General features: G+C 32.1%; 1 protein-coding gene across 1 annotated transcript in view; it reads left to right on the top strand.

Moving 5' to 3' along the window:
* Positions 1-3,181: 3,181 nt before the first annotated feature.
* The window catches only part of qsox2 (quiescin Q6 sulfhydryl oxidase 2), a 41,147-nt gene continuing 24,033 nt past the window's right edge, over positions 3,182-20,295 (top strand). The window contains exons 1-2 of the mRNA XM_056458695.1: positions 3,182-3,511; positions 18,354-18,454. Coding sequence (XP_056314670.1) covers positions 3,277-3,511; positions 18,354-18,454 — 336 coding nt within the window. The 5' untranslated portion in view covers positions 3,182-3,276. The remainder of the gene's footprint in view (positions 3,512-18,353; positions 18,455-20,295) is intronic.

The raw sequence follows: 20,295 nt of genomic DNA on the forward strand, positions 1-20,295 counted from the left end.
TCACATACTTTTTCTTGCAACTGTATTAAAAAAGTAATAGCTATTTGTTTAATCTAATGTATTATAAATACTTTATTGGAGTAATGATGAGAACCTAATGCTGAGAGCCATTTGGAAAATAAGTAAATAAATTAAAAATAAACATCAAATTAAATTTAATTATACAACACATTAAATCATGAAATAAATTGTGCTGGGTAAAAATGTATAGTGATTAATCACATCCAAAAAAAGGGTTAGTTTTTACATAGTATATGAGTGTGCACTGTGAATATTTAATATGTATATATAAATACACACATGCTTGCAAATATTTGAGAAAATGTTTATTTATATTTAGATATAAAATATATATGTATATGAATTATATATTCATATACAAATTATATATAAGTTTAAATATCTATGCAAAAAGGTTTTGTATAATTTAGATTTTATGTAGTTTTTACCACATAAAAAATTAATAAAATATAAAACATACACACATATCTTATGTCAAAACAAACGTTTATTTTAAATGTGATTAATCATGATTAATCTTTGCCCATCACTTAAATGATTACATTAGTATTCATTTCAAAACAAAATGTGCTTAATAAATGTCAGAATACTATTTGTATGTAAAATAAGTTTTTTATTATAATTATTATTGGGTGAGACTTGACATGAATTTGTTTTTGTGAGAATTATTTTTGCCTTTAATTATTATCCCTAAAATCCTGTAATGATTTAAAAAAAATAATAATTTAACATGTTTGTGTACATTAAACTACCATCAAGATAAAATATACTCGACTTCATTCTTGGCAGCACTTGTGTTTTATCACAACTACAATCACAATATTAACAACAACAACAATATTAGTGTAACCCTTCAGACCAGAATTATGTTCCAAGTTTCAGAAAACTGCAAAAGCACAGTTTCCCTGTTCTTAAAGCTTCCATAAATGAGTTCAAATAAAATTTATAAAAATGTCAATAATATTTCATATTCTTATTGATTTTTTTAAGATCAAAATAGCGGTAAACAATATATTCATTCATTTTCCTTTGGCTTAGTCCCTTTATTCATCAGGGGTCACCACAGTGGAAAGCATATGTTTTACGCAGCGGATGTCCCTTCAGCTGCAACCCAGTTCTGGGAAACACCCCCCCCCACACACACACACACACACACATATACACTACGGCCAATTTAGTTAATTCAATTCACCTATAGTGCATGTCTTTGGACTTTTGGGGGAAACCGGCGCACCCAGAGGAAACCCATGTGAGCATGGGGAGAACATGCAAACTGCACACAGAAATGCCAACTGACCCAGCCACGTCTCGCAACATTCTTGCTGAGGCAAGAATTTTTTTAGCTTCTGAAGGTTACAAACTTGAACAATATCAAGTTTTGTTAAATGTCATAAACATTGGTGGACCAATTTAATTTACAAATTAAACCAAAAGATATTTGTTTTTTTAATAATACATAAATAAATTAATAAAGTATTTAAACTGAATTAATGTAGCCTAATAAGTTGTTAACAAAAATGTGATATTGTAAAATTGTAGCTTTTAAAAGCTAATATATGTATTTTAAACTACCAGTAAGTGTAAATCTGTGTCTAATATGATATAATATGAACTAAAAATATCTCAAGTTCATATGCATGATTATGATTACATGAAATTAAATATAAAATAATAGAAATTGTTGACTTTTACTAAAGTACCTTCTGAAGGTTACAAATGTGAACAATATGAAGCTTTGTTAAATGTCATTGGTGGACCATTTTTATTAAAAAATAAAACCAAAATAAATTTGCTTTTGTTTATTATTAAAGAATTCAAATGGAATTAAGGTAATAAACTGTAAACAATAATGTTGTAGTACTGTATTATCTTTTAAAAACCTAATCTATTTATTTTAAAATACAAGTAAGTGCGCTGTAAAAAAATATAACAATTAATCATGACAGCATGTTTTTTGTTCATTGTAATTTATTAAACTAGTTAATAATGTTCTAACTTCATTTGATAAGTCATGCAAGCAGTTTTAAGTCAGTTTAACATGATCAATGTTACTCATAAGGTTCATTTTGTTCAGCTTAATAATTTAAGGCAACCAGGATTTTTTTTACAGTGTGTGAATATGTGTGTAATATGATGAAAACTAAAACCTTCTTACATTCACATGCTGATTTCGCTGACTCAAAATTGCATAAACGTTCAGCAGTTTGTATGAATGTTTATTAATTTGTATTTATTAATTTTTAAATCATGTTTTATTCATTGTTTTTTTGTGTGGTCATTTTACATTTCAGACCATCCTTAACATTTAACTTGTAAATGTGGTATATGCACACAGACTTTTAATTTTCAGTCAGCCAGCCCAAGTGCTTCAGGTGAACTGTTACGCCATAACAAAATCCCACTTTTAAGATCTGGTTTCTTTAAAAATCAATGATCTTCACCCTGATTGAGATACGAGATAATGTGATTGAGATAAAGTTGGTTTTATTTTCACACATTCGTTCAGTGACAGCTCCATACATTGTTTACTGTGGTACTTTGAATATTCAGACTGAAATCACAAGCAAGTATGACTTCAAAACAACATTAGCACTAATTTAATTGACTGTGTGTGAACAATGCTGTACTTTGATGGTTGTTGGCTGCTAATATGATTTCTCAGAATTTTCAATTAATGTTTTTCTGCGATTATATTATTAATGCGACAGACTGAATGTGTGAATATAAAACCAACTTTACCTCTATGATAATGTGGGTCTCAGACCGGACAGGAAGCACTGCATTAAATTAAATTTTTCCATACCATGTCTTAAAAATATGAAAATTTTGTAGTTACTGTGCTAGCCTGCTGCTACTGACGCTGCTTGCGTTTACAGTCTTCCATCTTGTTTTACGCTTGAACAACTAAATGAATGCTTAAGTCTGTTTAACTGATTGTATTTTAATTACATAATAACATCGATGCTGTAAAAGGAACCTTATGAAACTAACAATACTCACCTAAAACCTTTCACCGGAAGTTTATCTTTGGCTGAAAAACTGCATTTAGCCCTTTTATCAAATACATGATATGCGTCGACCATACGCAGACAGGATGCGCAAAACAGCCGTCTGCGTCCTCCTTGCGCAGTGACGACACTCCCGAAGGCTCACGTCCCCACTAAATGTAGTCATCCAGAGGAGCGAGCTGAATCAGTCTGAATGTAGAGGAAAAACTCATTTACGTGCGCGTACTCGAACTGTACGGCGTTCCCAATGGCAGCCGCGTTTTGCCTGAAGATCAGTATTATTGTTGGGCTGCTATTCGGAAGGGCTCAGCCCGCTCGTTTATACACCGAAGAGGATCCGGTTGTAATATTAAGCAGCGACAGCTTGAAGCAGACCGTGTTGAACTCCTCCAGCGCCTGGCTTGTCCAGTTTTACTCGTCGTGGTGCGGACACTGTATCCAGTACTCGCCGACATGGAAAGCACTGGCTGGAGATGTGAAAGGTCAGTACATTTACACGCTCATCTTCCTGTTTTTTCCGCTCTCGGAGGAATAAACAGTGTCGTACATTGTTTCCTCCTTCATTCCAGGCTCACAAGTGTTTTGAACAGTAGGCAAATATGTTATTTTGGGATGTGTAACGTTACGGTTGTTATTAAGTACAGTGACTCTATAACAAATCAATAAAAACAATTATATTTTTTATTGTATGCCCACATTCACAAAATATTAATATCAAAATGTATAAATATGTTACAGTGTACAGTCTTCTAAATGGAAAGTAACAAAGAAATTAGTATAAAAAAAACTAATAAATAGGTAAAAAATAAAGTACAGTCACCACCATTTTAGAGCAGTCTTTAAGTGGAGGTTCTAACAGAAATTGTAAATGAAGGAACTAATTTTTTTATGTGTACCACAAAGACCATGTTCGTGTTATAAAAAATATTCAGCGAGTCATTTATATGAATGTGGAAAGAAATGTTTTAGTTTTTATCATATTATTATACCCATATTGACACTTACTGGTGTTTAAAATACAGATATTAGATTTTAAAATACAATGCTATATTATTTCTATTAATTTTTTATTAACTTAAGTAAATTAAAATTCTTTATTCAATTAATTTTTCAATGATAACGAAAACAAACAATTAATTTTTTTTTTTTTAAATTGAGGTAAAGTTGGTTTTAGATTCACACATTCAGACTTTCTTTTTAATAATATACAGTAGATTCAGACATATTGGCAAATTCTTAATTGGGAAATCATCTTTCCAACCAATGACTATAAACGTACAACATTGTTCAGTCACACTTTCATATTTCAGACCGAAAATTCTAAATACCATAGTAAACAATATAGGGAGAGTGCAACAAGTTGTCACTGAATGAATATGCGAACAAAAAACAGATTTACCTCGATATTTTTAAACCGGGTGTCCGCGACGTCTTAAAAAGTATTAAAAGTTCATAAATCAATTTAGAGAAATTTAAGGCCCTTAAAAAGTCTTAAAGGCTGTTACAAGGTATTGAATCTAGCATCTTTTTTGATTATACAGTTGTAAAATTATAGTTTAAAATTTTAGGATGCTGTGTAGTTTTTGAAATCGATAATGAATACCATGGCACTATCATGTTAACGTCCAAATGTAGTTCCTGTCTAAAATAATCTTTAATTACCAGACTACATTGACAGTAATATCCTGGTAACTTTACATTGTCATATCCCTGTCTTACAGTGATGTTATTTAATATTTAAAATAAATAGTATTACCATTTAGGCATGGGAAAGTCAAGGTTTTAAAACCACCAAAATTTTCTGTAATACCGTTCCTAAGGTATGTGTACGATTTTTTTTATTTACTTTTTTGTTTTGTTTTTTAGGACAATAGTAACTCCAGAAAAAGAAATATCCAAAGATGCCGTTTTAAATTGTAAAGAAATCTGTGGTTTTGAAACAAATTAAGACAGCAGAAGTCAATTATTCTTTTTAATTATTAAGCCTGACTTGTTTACTGCTCCAAAATATTATAAATCATTCAAAAAATGAAATATATTGGTTTCAAAGGGGAAAAAAGTTTAGTTTTTACCCAGACATTTAAAAAGAATATATATTAGAGCAGTGAGCACAATACCGTGACGCCGTGAATTTGTTTCCAAATTTATCATGCCTTCTGAATCTTATACCGGCCCATGCCTATTACCATTATATGTTAATATAATAGTACACAGCCATTGCATCCTCTGCTTTCCCCAGCTGTTGCGTGTCCCGGTCAGCTGTTTCCATACTGAGAGCAATTTCAAATGCTCGTGCAAATGTGAGCGCATCCTCCGAAAGCAATCTTCGTTGACATGCTTCATCCAAACTTGCACCAAAATCACATTTTGAAGCACATTGTTTGAGTTCGGCAACATACTGGGACACAGTTTCATCAGGCTTTTCTATACAGTGCTGAAATCAGAAGTGTTCAGCTATTATTAGCAGTTTGGGTTCAAAGTGTGCTTGCAGAATCTCGAAAATTTCTCTAAATGTCTTATCCTTTGGCTTTAAAGATTGAACCAAATTCACCCATAAGTGAAAACACCAACAGTACTTAGCAATGTCGCCACTTGCTTTGTATCATCCACATCATTAGCAATCATGAATAATTCCACTCGCTCAATATACGCTGAGCAGGACTCATTTTCTGGTTTACACTCATCCAATCTTCCGATTTGGGCCATATCCACACAATTTTCCTCATCGCCAGTTTGTTATATATTTATGAGGCAAACACCAAGAAATGCCATCAAGCGTGCTTTACTTCGGTGTCTACAACATCATCACAACAATACATCACATGGCTTCAGACCAACACCCAGATCATTACAAACACACATTATTCCAATACAGCAGAGTTATACAGTTATATTTGCATAAGATGTTCCACGGATGTTTATTTTATGTTTAAAGTAATAGCATTACCATATTACATATCCAATATCCACATCTCCACAAATACCATGGTAAAGTCCATAGATATAGTTAATATCTACTAAAATAGTGGTATACCTTAATACAGTAAGGGTTATGCTGTGGTGCATTATTACATATCCATATCTCCATGAACACCATTGTACTATATTGGGCAGATAAAGGATATTATATCAAATCGTGATAGAATTTGTCAATAACAATGATAAACTCTGAACTTTTTAACTGTGTATTGATCTAAGAGCCAATCACATAGCAGAAATGTGCAAAAATGGTTTTCCAAAAGTCTGTTGATTATTAGAGATGTACCAAATTTATCAACCAAAAATATGTTATGCCATTTATTGGACCCTCTAGTCATTGTTTCGGTACTCTTTTAAATCTGTAAGCCTTAACAACGAAATATATGTCGTTATCGTTCAATATGTAAAGTAATTATCGAGGTTGCATTTTTGCCATATCGCCCAGCCCTCGTACTATATGATGGTAAAGTCTCATATCTAAAATAATAAAGTTGCCATTCTACTTGCTTTCCAAATTGTTTCTTATACCATGTGAGTTTTTTTGACAGTATAGTGGTGTAAATGGTCTATTTCCTCGTATCTTATCTTATGGGCTTTACTTAATGAGGCTTACAGTGTTTGTGCCTTTAAGAGCACCTGAGGCGAGCGTGGAAAGTCGATAATCCCTGGTTTGTTGATACACCTGCATGTGAATCCACGGCTTTTGCTGACCGTTTTCTTTATTTATCACTAAGGTCAAGGCCTGTATGTTGACCAACAAAAAAAAAAAATAGAGACTGAGATGGTGTACAAAACATTTACAGTTTAACCCAAACATAGTAAACTTAGAATTGTTATTTATTAAAACAGAAAGATAACTTGATGAGCAACTTCTAATTAATGACTGAATATAAAAGAATGTCAGATATTTGTAGGTTACTGTGGTATTACAATATTGCTACTGTACTTTACTCATTTAAAAATTAAAAGACATTATTCTTCTTTGTTTTTAAATAAGTTGTCATTCAGGTATATCAAGGTATAAAACAATATAATCTCAGAATTACTAATATGTACTTGAATGACTGGAATTGAATTAAATTCCTAATCAGTTTTTCAAGCTGCAGTAGTTTGTCATTAAGCATGCATATTTACACTACTGGTCAAGAGTTCGGGTTAGTAGGATTTTTAAATGTTTTAAAAATAGCTTATTCTGCTCACCAAGACTGCATTTATTTTATTAATTGTAAATTTAATTGTAAATTGTAAAATTGTGAAATGTTATTGCACTATAAAATAACTCTTCAAAAGTAGTTTATAATTTAAGTTAATAATTTATTCTGATTTTAAAGATGAATTTTCAGCTTCATTACTCCTGTTTTCAGAGTCACATGATCCCTCAGAAATCACTTTATTATTATTATTATTATTACTATTATTATTATTACTATTATTATTATTATTATTTATGATAATAGTAATAAAAGCAATAATGATTGGACTAATAATTTCATTTGAAATTAAATACAATAAGTAATAAATAAATATTTAATAACTAAGTATTTAACAATTACAATTTTTTTTTTTACATTTAATAAGTGCAGCCTTGATGAAAAAAAAAAAAACAGGGAAAAAACTGACCCCAAAATTTTGACCGGTAGTGGATGTTTATTAACAAATTATTTGAAATTTGTGGGAAATGCTAAATGGATTATAAAAATGACAATTTTTCAACAATAGCATAAGAGCAATTCCATACAAATGTCAGCCTTGTCATCAAAAAAAATGTAAACTTTCACCAAAATAGCAAAATCCTTTTTAGGCGTGTATTTTTTTTTTTAGGCGTGTAATGTTTTCAAACAGTTATATTTGCCAAAGTCACACACGTGGCAATTCCACATCTGTCACATCCACAACAGAGAGATGTTACATCCATAATGAAGCTTTTCCCTTATAAATGCAAAAATGTCAAATAAAATAAAATCAATCATTTTTGTTCTAGAGAGCCGACTCTTATCCTGTTGATTAGCATTATTTTCTTTGGGTTGTGCAGTTTAATTCACAGAATTTCTACAAAATATGTTGTGTGTTGTAAACTCACAGAATTTTTGGTCACATCCATAACGCATGTTTTTTCCCTCATTTAAAATCTAAAAAATGTTTACATATTGATATTTTTCTGATCCCATAACTCTGTGCTTAGTTGTTTTGGAAAATATAAACAGATGTTTCAATATATTGTAAACGTATACTTTCTATGTGAATTTATGTTTTAAGATTTTACTGCAAATGTCACATTCAAAACGCTGGAATTGCTCATGAGTTCATATGTATTTTTACAAAAATAAAATTACCCAAACATGAAACCTAGATATATTTTTATATGGTTATATATTTATTCAAGCATATAATATAATATAATATAATATAATATAATATAATATAATATAATATAATATAATATAATATAATATAATATAATATAATATAATATAATATAAATCATTTGCAATGTTTTTTAATGATCTATTTATTTTTATGATGAGTTTAAAGAAATAAATCACTCAGAATTTAAATATCCTGGTCAAAGCGATGACTACACTGTTAAAATATAATTGTAAATTTACAATAACTTCACTGGCAATTTTGGTTGCCAGTAAGACTGTAAATTTACAAGCTCTCTGTAAATTAATAATTCCAGTGAAATGTAAAAATACAGCACAATTGTAATTGTTTATTTACAGTGTGATAGTGAATTTACAGTCTTGCAACCAAAATTGCCAGTAGGTTGCTGTAAATTTGTCAGTATTTCTTTTCACAGTGTGGGCTTTCAAGCTTTTAAAACTTGATAACTGAAAAAAGTCAATATTACTAGATTCATATGATGGATTTGTGTGACTGATCATTTAGTCAAAAGTCATCATTAAGACATTATTCAAGAAGATCATGAAAGCAGGAGTGATTTATTCATGAATCAGTCTGAAATGTCTCAAAATTGGCTTACTGTAATACTGACCCAATGATGTGTCACAGCAGTGAATAGTGAATCTTAGAGAATAATAAAAATTATGAACTTTGTCTTTAGACAAAATATTTCATTCTGTCAGAAGAATTGAAATATAAAATAATATAATTTTAAATAATAAATACTACAGGGATTGTTGACTGTAAGTGCATGGTGTATTTATTAAATATTGCTTTTTTATGATTGATGATAATAATTGATAATAATTATTAAATAGATCAGATTATTTAATTAAACAATAAAACACAAGATTTTTAAGATGAATTGAAGACCTTTTAAAATAAAGTATTCATATTAACCAACATCATAGAAACAAGAACATGAGAACATGTTGTTAAATTATAGAAACATTTACTTAAGCTTATGGACTTGAAAGTCTGTGTAAAATCAAAATGTACCGTGTTTTTTGCTAGATTGTTATTCATTAGGTGAACAATTAAGCTAATCTACTGGGAAAAAAGTTTGTTTTAGTAATCTTCAACGTCTGACCATTTGCTTCTGCATTTGGAGTGGCCAGTCTATCTCTGTGAGTTTGACAGCTTCAGCCGCAACATTCTTAACCACGCCCCTCTTACCATTAGTTTGCTATGAGGGAATGATGCGCAAAAAGAAAGCCCCGCCCCCTACTCAATATTCCATTTCATTTGGATGTCTCAGCAAATTCCGGTTCACATGGACTTTAAACAATCCAGGCTCATTCCGAAAACGTAGTCCCGAGGACGTTTCTGGAGACTGCGAATTATGTAGCCGGAGGTACGTATGGCTGCATTTCGTTTTTTAAGCGAACGCTGCGGGGCGGTATGACGCCGTTCCTTTTAGCGCTCGCCGGCTGACCACTTACCTTCGTGTGGAGGGCTTTCCCACCGCAACCAGTTTGTCTGGTTAGCTTGTCCTGTGCGTCAGCGGACTCAAGACGCAGAGAGAAGCTGACCACGACGACGACGACCGGGTTCACAGCGCGGGTGCGAACGGCACTAGTGGGAGACGTCCGAGAAGCCAAAAAGGCGCACACAGCGGCCTCTCGCGGATTCACAAAAACCAATAACTGCAAAAATACGTACCTCCCGGGACGTATTTCGCGGTCTCCAGAAACGTCCTCTGGACCACGTTTTAGGAATGAGCCTGGGTTGACTTTAAAGAAGTAGCTCACCCAAAAACTTAAATTCTGTTATTATTTACTCACTCTTTACTTGTTCAAAACTGATTTGAGTTCCTTTTCTTCCATTGAACGCAAAATAATATAATTTGAAAAACTACTGTAACCCATTGACTTCCATAGTAATTTTTTTCCCAATTGGCCCCAGCATCAAGCATTCTTCAAAGTATCTCCTTCTGAGCTCAACACAAGAAAGAAACTCATAAAGGTTTAAAACTACATGAGAGAAAATAAATGATGAGGTAATTTTTGGTGAACTATCCCTTAATAACCATAAAATGTCAGCCTGATACACAAATAGCATAGTGTGTTTTTTCCTGCTGTTTTCCATGATCAGAAAACAGGAGCTCAGCATATTCCAAGCATACTGTATGTGCTGATGATGTTGATTTTAAGTTTAGACCTCACAGACCCAAAGATTTCCTCTTGTTCCTCAATTTAGGAGCTCTCTTTAAGCAACTCTGGATGGATTGGAAAAGCACACCTCTGGTTCAGGCTGTTGCTCCCAAAGCCACTTTGAATAAATAATGGGATTAACAGTCCCTCTCACTTCAGACCTTCTCAGAGTTACATGACATGTCTAATTGCGAATAAAAATGCTTAGACAGCAGTGCTACGTGTCTGTTGTGATTATCAGCGCTATTGTGGAGGAAGCTATACTTGTGTAGGGTGCAGTGAAGGATGACGGCAAGGAAAAGGTCACTGTTGATTGACACATTTAATCTAAACGAGGGCAAGTGCGTTTAACACCTTGTCGCAATCATGTTAAAAGTGGAGTCGTGAAATTAGGTACGGTCAGTTTTTTAACCATCAATGTGACCGCTTCTGCAATCTTTCACATTATTGTTAGCTGATTTATGACCCATTTCAAAAACCTACCGTGGTGGTAATCTGTGGCAGTGCTTTGGTTATATATTAGTGGTGTTACATTATCGTTTTTTTTTTTTTTTTTTTTTTCAGCCAAATAGGGGAGGGAAAAAATGTAATTTACATTCCATTTATTACAAAAACAGTACTGCAAGAACTTTTGGTTTTAACAAACAGAACTTAGAGACATGTAATTTTATAAAAAATCGAATGAAGAAATGCATAAAAATAAATGGTAAAATATTCAGTACTGTGAGAAATTGCCTGTTACTACTACTGTTGCTGATAACACTAAATTTATAAATCTAACATTATAATTTGTACACCTTTATTTTTAGTCTCATTTTCAATTAATTCAGTTATTTATGAAAGTTTATGTTTCAATTCTACATGATCATTTTCGAAGAATTATTCATATAATTTTTGATGGCTAATTGTCATCACCTATTGGTTAAATAATGTAATTGCTGCCTACAACATTCATTTTTGAGCGTCAAGTTAAATGCACATGACGGTGATTTTAATCTTTAACATAAACATCAGTGGTTTTATTTGAACTATAAACAGTTATCCCAGTATTTTTGTGTTAGTTGACTGTTTGACTGAATCTCTTTCTTGATTTTTGAATGCAGGGATTTGAAGGATTAATAAACATATGCAAATCACCATCATTTATCATTTGTTGCGTGGGTGTTGAGATCCTGATCTTTTAATGGTTAATCATGCAGCTTACTTTGAATGCATTAATAAACAAGTAGTGACAGATTAATAACTAAAGAAACCCACCACATCTCGAATAACTGACCTTCTTCCGTCTTCTTTATATTTTATTAGAAAGCTTAAATGCTTTCATACATGTGATTTGAATGAAGCGAGAGGCGCTCTTTCTGTGGCCGTTGCAAATTAATGATTAATCTACAAGTGAACAAAAAAAAAGTATTAATCCGCAGGTGACTTGTTTTCTGAACTGTAGGTTGTAATCTGTTTGAATCACGGATCAACTGTGATCCATTACACCCCTGTTTTATATATATATATATATATATATATATATATATATATATATATATATATATATATATATATATATATATATATATATATATATATATATATATATATATATATATATATATATAGATATATAACACAAATCCATTTTTTTTTACAGTGGAGTTTTAATTTATTTTTATACATATTCTTAAGGTAAGCTTAAATACGAAAATCGAATGGATATTTTACAGATTAATATTCTCTCCATTTTAACTTCATATTAGGCGAAAAACCATTTATCATAACTTCATTGGATTCAACACAATTCACTGAAAAAAAATATTTTATTTGTTGCAAACAATTAGTGTGTTGAAGTTAAACAAATAAATTCAACTTAATTTGTTTGTTTAAATTTAGCCCAAGTAAATAGTTTACAACCACTTAATGGTAAAAATGTGCTAAATCTAAGGAATCATCTTTAAATCATTTTTTTAGTGTTGTTTTTAAGTCATAAAAGCTGTAATAGTTTAGTAATAACCCACAGTAACACTCCAGAGTTTTTTTCTAATGACTTGCCATAATAATGTTTTTAAATGATAAAAAATTTATTTATAAAATAAATTTTATGTATATTATTATTTTTTATCTTATTTTTAATTCATGTAAACCTTGTGTTATGAACTATCCCTTAAAATATTTTGACTTATGATGTTATGAAATAAACATTTATGAAATAAATTATCTATTTAATTTGTTATTGATTTATATTTTTTAAGCTTGTAAAGACTGGGGTTTAGTGCCCGTTGACCAACTTGGCAGAATGGTAGCAAACAATCTTTTATTAATTGATTTATTGATTTATTTATTTTTGTTTATTTTCACTTATACACGCAATGAAAAGCGATTAGTTGACTTAACTTAGAAAAGTAAATAAACCAAGTTGCTTTTAAAGCAATAACTTGGCTTTACTTAAAAAAAATATATGGAAAAACCCATTGCCTTAAAATTATTAAGTAAATGAACTATGTTTGAAATGAAAAAAATTAAGTCAACTTGACATTTCCAACATGTTTTATTACTCCTTTAATTAATGTCACCTTGTTGCCTTTAAGGCAACAGGTTTAAGTAACATTTTTTTTATAATTAATATAATTGTTTTTAACAATAATGTTTTTTTTTATTTAATGTAATATTTTGGGTGAACTATCCTTATAAATATGCTGACTTATGATATTATTTTAGTTTATTTTAAATAATCTCCTATTTAATTATTAATTTATAATTTATAAAATGTAATGTTTAAAGAGTTTAAAAAGAGTCAGTTTGGTACCTATTGACAAACTTTGGGAAAAGGGTACTAAACATTTATTTATTTATTTATTTTCCAAATTGCGGTAAACTTGTTATTGTCCCATGCCTTTAAAGAAACAAATATCTTTTTACAGTTCAGCTGGCTCCCAAATGTATGCGTCATTATCATATCATAGGGTATGTATGTTGTGGAATGCCATGCTTTCTTTTCCTCCCCAGTGCACTGAGAAAAAGGAAGGGATGATTGTGGCCTTTGGTTGACTAACGCTGCGAGAACAAGTCCTCTGTTGAATGCTTTCAGTCTGCCTTTGTTGGCACAAGCTGTCGGCTGGGTGGCTCGCGAGTGGCCGCCTACCAGCTGTTACCTTCACAATGAGGGTCAGATGGCCCTATTGTGAGGCCGCGACCCCGCTGTGCGTTCCCTCACACATCCCAAAACCCACAGTCCCACCCTCAGGTGAAGAATAGAGGGTTAAAGCACCTCCCCTGCCTGTCCCCCCTCTCCAAAACGAAACATTTTTACATCAGCTGCCTTCATCTTCACACCCCATCTGCTTCATCTATCTGACACAGGTTTTACAGCTGCTCGCAGTTTTTACGAGTTTGCATTAAAAACAAACCACCTGGCTTCTCAAACCCCATATAAAATGTATGAAATCGTGCTTTGAGGCTGTAAGACTGTATTTCGTCTCACAAAGTTTTATGCCAGAGACTTAATATCTACGTGTCTGATGTCAGAGCTCAAAAGCATGCGATGCATCAAATGATTTTAGGCTTCCTGCCAGACTTTCTTTTTTTTTTTTACCTGTCCACTTAGGCTGTCTGGCAGCCGTTCTGTGTGTCAGTACTGATAAGACGTTTAGTGTGGATGTCAGCATGCGTTATACTACGCAAATGAAGAAGTATTACTGGGCTCTTCAAGTCAATACATAGCATATAAGGCCCTAGTGTTAATGCTATTTTCAGGCAGGTTTTGAGCTCATTTTGAGCTTCATGTCTTTATTAATTTTGCCATTGTTCAAATAATAATTGTCCCACCCACTTTCTGTGAGAGAGAGAGAAAAAGAGCAGGTAGAGTGTGTGACGGCTAGGGGCTAGGAGACTCGCGTCGATCTCCCCAGTTCTTCTGAGGAGGGGTGTGTGTGTTTGACACTTACATTATGAAGCGCGTGTGCACTGTGACTACTTTTATATTGTTGATTAGCAGCTGGGCATTTCACTCTGTCTCGCACTGAAGCCTGTCACTGTCGACCAATCGCAGCAGGCTGTCATTGGTCCAATCAGCGCAGATTAGCTTCGCGCTGAGGAGGGGGTTGGGAACAAATGAATCGCTGAACGATTCATATGGGAGTCGCTGGGATAATTAGGTAAAATAAATGCAGATTATAAGACCATAAAAGTGTTTTTTGACCTTGCATGCATATTAGACTGTTGTTGGAGACCCTTACAACCTACATACAGTATGACCCTATTTCATGTATAATATGGGCTCTTTAAAATAAATATTTATATTTATTTGCATAAATCTTCAGTGTCACATTATGCTTCAAAAATAATTATAATATACAGATTTCCTGACCTCATCAGTGTTGGATAGGCCTGTCACAATAATTAGTCCTCATAATTAGTCATTAGTCATAATTAGTCATTTTTTAGCATTGTAATATATATTTACACTTTCGCATAGAACATTAAAGCCATTTTACAATGACATTTACATTCTACCTCACCGGTGTCAAAGTTTAAAATTGGACATTTACCTTTTTAACGTCAAATTATAGAATCTAAATAACCTTATAAATGATAATGCTTATGATGTTTACATTATTATGCTGATATATAATTATTTTATAATCAGGGGCATAAAAGGATCTCAAGATGACAGCAATATTGCTTATTGCAACAGTTTCTGTGACAATATATTGCAGAACAAAAATGTGACAGGGTTAGTGTTGGATGTAATTAGTTACAGAGTAGTTAGTAGTTACTGTAATGAACTTCCTCCTTCAGAGATGAGACATTTCATCAATGTTTTTGGATGCATGGAAAAATAACATATTGTATGAAATAGGGCTGGGCGATACAGCAAAAAAAAATCATGATATAATGATACCGATAATTATTGAATATTTTATTACAATCTATTAAGAAATATTAGGGTTTTTTATTTATTTAACCACTTTATTTTAATTTGCAAACATTACTGAGGCAAATAGTTTTAATAGTCTAAAACAAATAAAAAATATATCTCCACTCATGTCATAATAAAATAAACATAAGTGTTAAAGAGACTGTTAAACTTGATCGATAAAATGTTATAAAGTGTGTGCAGTGGTAAAGTGTAAATGCTGAACAATCAAAGCAAACTTTAAGGTAGATCAATATCTGTAAGGTGTCAATAATGATACAGGAAACCTCAAACTTTGTAATCAAAACAAATTATGATAATCAAATCTGAGCTTTCAAGTAAAGGAACTAATCGTCATTATTTAAATGCATATTGCAACGTTACAAATTGTGAAGTTGGATGACTATAATATCCCTATATTAAAAACTCTTTCAGATTGGGTGCTGGTGGCTCGGATGCACAAGAAAAGAAACCAAAAAGCCACTCTGGCGACATCCTTACATCCTTTTTTATTTACAATATGCTCACTGCTGCTTGTCACAGCACTCATGTTCGCGTGTGAAAAGTGTGAGCGTGTGGTTTCCTTCACCATTTTCGATGCGCTCTGCACTTGTGCTCCCCTGGCGTCTCTTGTAACTAGGTGACCATAAACTGTTTTCTCAGCGGATGACAAATGGTCAAATTATTGCGGTGGTTCTGATACAAGTTTTTATTTTTGAAGACAGTTAATCCAGTGTTAGTCTACTGTTATTACTTAAAACGTGTATATTTCATACAAAGTGTGAAGCAGATTGGTAAGTTCTACTTGCAAGAATCATTATGTTCGCGTCGCTCCCTATTTGCACATGCAAGCCATGTGTCTCAAGTGGAAATAACCCTAAGCTTATTAGTATTCATTTCAAGCTGCGCGCTCAGCAGACACATTTTAATAAAACTATTGTCCTTCATACTAAACTTTTTTTTTATTGTTATCGACAATAGTGTTCGGTCAGTAATCACCAATACTGTTTTATCCTCCCAGCCCTAGTATGAAATACAATTATAATACATTTTAAGACTAGATTTGATCAAGTGGTTTTTACCAGATGTCATTTTGGACATACAATAACTTTTTTTTTTGCTTAAAGGTGCTTAAAACGCCGCTCAGTGTTTGTTCTACACAATTCCCTTGTCTGTAAAACACATTCTACTGGACTGTCCTGCTTTTAATGACTGCAGAAGGCTTTTTTATGAAATGAGCTCACTTAAGGAGATATTCAGTTAAAGTTTATCATGCATTAATGTTATAAATCTTATCCAATTTATGTATTCATTTGTTTGATGTTTTTAATTGTATATTGATTAATGCAATGTTTTTACCATGGAAATAACCTGTTGCTGACATGCCATTAAATAAAAATACATCATCACCATCATCTAGTTACTGTAATTAAATAACTTTTTTGCTGAAAAGTAAAGTAAGGGGTTAATTTTCATTTGTAGGTAATTTAATCACAGGTATAATATATTTGCCCTAAATACTGAACATGTATTGAACAGTTCTATATAAATCAGTTCAGAGAGGCAGAACGATATTATGCAGAATAATTCGAAAGAAGAACATTTATTTACACTACCTGACAAAAGTTTTGTCGTCGATCACAGTTGTAAGAGCAGCAAATAATAACTTGATTTCTAAATGATCATTTGGAAAAGTTGCAGAAGGTAGATTTTGTTGAACTGCATCCCAATCATCACAAATACAGCAGAAGACCTATTGGAACCCGCATGGACCCAAGATTCGCACAGAAATCAGTCAAATTTGGTCAAAGAAAAGTCATGATTTAGGGTTACATTCAGTATGGGGGTGTGTGAGAGATCTGCACAGTGGATGGCAATATCAACAGCCTGAGGTATCAAGACATTTGTGCTGCCCATTACATTATAAATCACAGGAGAAGGCAGATTCTTCAGCAGGATAGCGTTCCTTCTCATACTTCAGCCTCCACTTCAAAGTTCCTGAAAGGAGAGAATGTCAAGGTGCTCCAGGATTGGCCAGCCCAGTCCCCAGAAATGAACATTATTGAGCATGTCTGGGGTAAGATGGAAGAGGCATTGAAGATAAATCCAAAGAATCTTGATGAACTCTGGGAGTCCTGCAAGATGTTTTCTTTGACATTCCAGATAACTTTATTACTTATTTTTCCACTGCACCATGATTTTATATTCTATACTGTACATTTTTTCTGTTTAGTGACAAGACTTTTGTCTAAGCAATGTCAGACCTTACTGTCCTAATGAAATAATTATAAATCAAGGCATGATCATATTTCATTTTGGTAAAATAAGCGTAATCTAGAGGCCTTTGCCTTTCATATAAACCACTTCTGATACCAAATGATCGACTAGAAGTCAAGTTATAATTTGCTGTTCCTAAAACTTGGATAGGTGACAAGACTTTTGTCAGGTAGTGGAGTTTATCAAGACGTGCTTAAGAAAAGAAAATTGACACTGAAAACACAAATTGAATTTTATTTCTATTTTATTTATTTATTTGTTTATTTGTTTGTTTGTTTGTTTATTTGTTTGTTTAGATATTTACATAAGTTATTTTTGCCAATGAAATATTTTAGAAATTCCTGTCAATTTATGATATATATATAAAATAAATTTGAAACATTTTGTATTTTGATAAGTATTATTTAAGTTTTAAGCATTAGATTTTTATACAAAACTAAAAGGTACAGTGCCTCAAGTTTAAGGAATTTAAAGTTTGATTTCTGTTGTCTGTGCATTGAGATTTATTTGGATTTTTAGTATTGAATTAAGTAATTAAATGACCTAAGATTAAGTAACTTTCAGACAAAGTAATTAAAAACTAATTTGAACTTTTCTGGTCCCTCACAGACTGGGCGCAGGCCATTCGCATTGGAGTTGTGGATTGTGCTCATGAGAAGAACTTCGACATCTGTAAGGAGTTCGGGATCCACTTCTATCCCACCTTCAGGGTACGTCATTCTATATTGCAGCACAATAAAGAGTCTTTTTCAGTTATATAATGCTTTAAATATAAAACCAAAACCTCTAATGTGTGGCTAAAAATCCATATCTTAATTATTCATACATTGATTGATTTGTCATATACAGTTGAAGTCAGAATTATATATATATATATATATATATATATATATATATATATATATATATATATATATATATATATATATATATATATATATATATATATATATATATATAATTCATTTTAAATGAGTGCCCGTCTTTATGAATAGATCACTGAATCATTGATGCTTCAATCATTTTGCTTCTGTGTTCATTCAGAATGATTGATTAGGATTTTTCTGTGGAACCAAAATAGGCAACATCATATATAAATATAAACTTGTTTATTGCTGTTAATTTCACATTTGCAATTATGCTGATTATCAGCGATGATAACAGCAGTCATGTCTGTGTGATGTTCCATAAGTGTATTCTATTATGCAAAATCTAAACTTGATTGCGCTTTGATACATCACACTGAGCATGCTCTCAAACACCTTTTCACACAGTAATGTAGGTTTGGATGTAGTTTTCCCTTAATAATGATATGCACCTTTATTTTAAAGCTGCATGATGTGTTTACTTGTGTTATCTTTGACTAATATGTGATTTTGTCTGATGATCAGAAACATTAAAGTGTGACAAACATGCAAAGAAATAAGAAATCAGTTATTATTTTGTCACACCACTGTATATATATATATATATATTTATACTTGTTTATTTATTATATTTGTATTCTTCTTACTTTTTATTTTGTTAAACAATGTATTATTTATTTTAAAATAAACTGTTTTAATTGTGCTTTTTTCAAGTTTCAACCAGAATCCCTAACACCCAGGCCCAAGGCCAACACCTTTCATAGATGTATCATGTCACATGTAATCTACTCTATTAAACAAGAGATGGATAGATAGACAGACTTACTGACTGACTGACTGATTGATTGATTGATTGATTGATTGGTTTTGCCCAGCCCCACTTATTTGGATAACAATTATGTATTTGTATTTTCTTCAGTTTTGATATGAGATCATCAAGGGCTGGGTGATATTGAGAAAAAAATATCACGATATCATGTTTCATATCATTTGATATTGATGATTGATGCAGTGGCGCAGTAGGTAGTGCTGTCGCCTCACAGCAAGAAGGTCGCTCATTCGACCCTCGGCTGGGTCAGTTGGTGTTTCTGTGTGGAGTTTGCATGTTCTCCCTGCGTTCGCGTGGGTTTCCATCGGGGTGCTCCGATTTCCCCCACAGTCCAAAGACATGCGGTACAGGTGAATTGGGTAGGGTAAATTGTCCGTAGTGTATGTGTGTGTGAATAAGTGTGTATGTGTTTCCCTGTGATGGGTTGCATCACATCCGCTGCATAAAACAAATGCTGGATAAGTTGGCGGTTTATTCCGCTGTGGCAACCCCAGATTAATAAAGGGACTAAGCCGAAAAGAAAATGAATGAATGAATTAATTATTGAATACTTTTAATAATACATTTAGAAATATTAGGATTTTTTTTATTCAACCACTTAATTTAAACTTACCAACACTACCGAGGTAAATAGTTTTATTAGTCAAAATCTAAAATATTTAAACAAAATATCTGATCTCTTTATAATAAAATAAGTGTTAAAGAGACTCCTATACTTGACAAATAAATGTTAGAAAGTGTGTGCAATGGTAAAGGTAGATCAATATATGTAAGGTGTCAATAATGATACAGTAAACCTCAAATTCTGTAAACAAAACAAATTATGATAATCAAATCTGAGCTTTCAAGTAAATGA

The sequence above is a fragment of the Danio aesculapii genome, chromosome 5 (assembly GCF_903798145.1).
Source record: "Danio aesculapii chromosome 5, fDanAes4.1, whole genome shotgun sequence".
Lineage (NCBI taxonomy): Eukaryota > Metazoa > Chordata > Actinopteri > Cypriniformes > Danionidae > Danio > Danio aesculapii.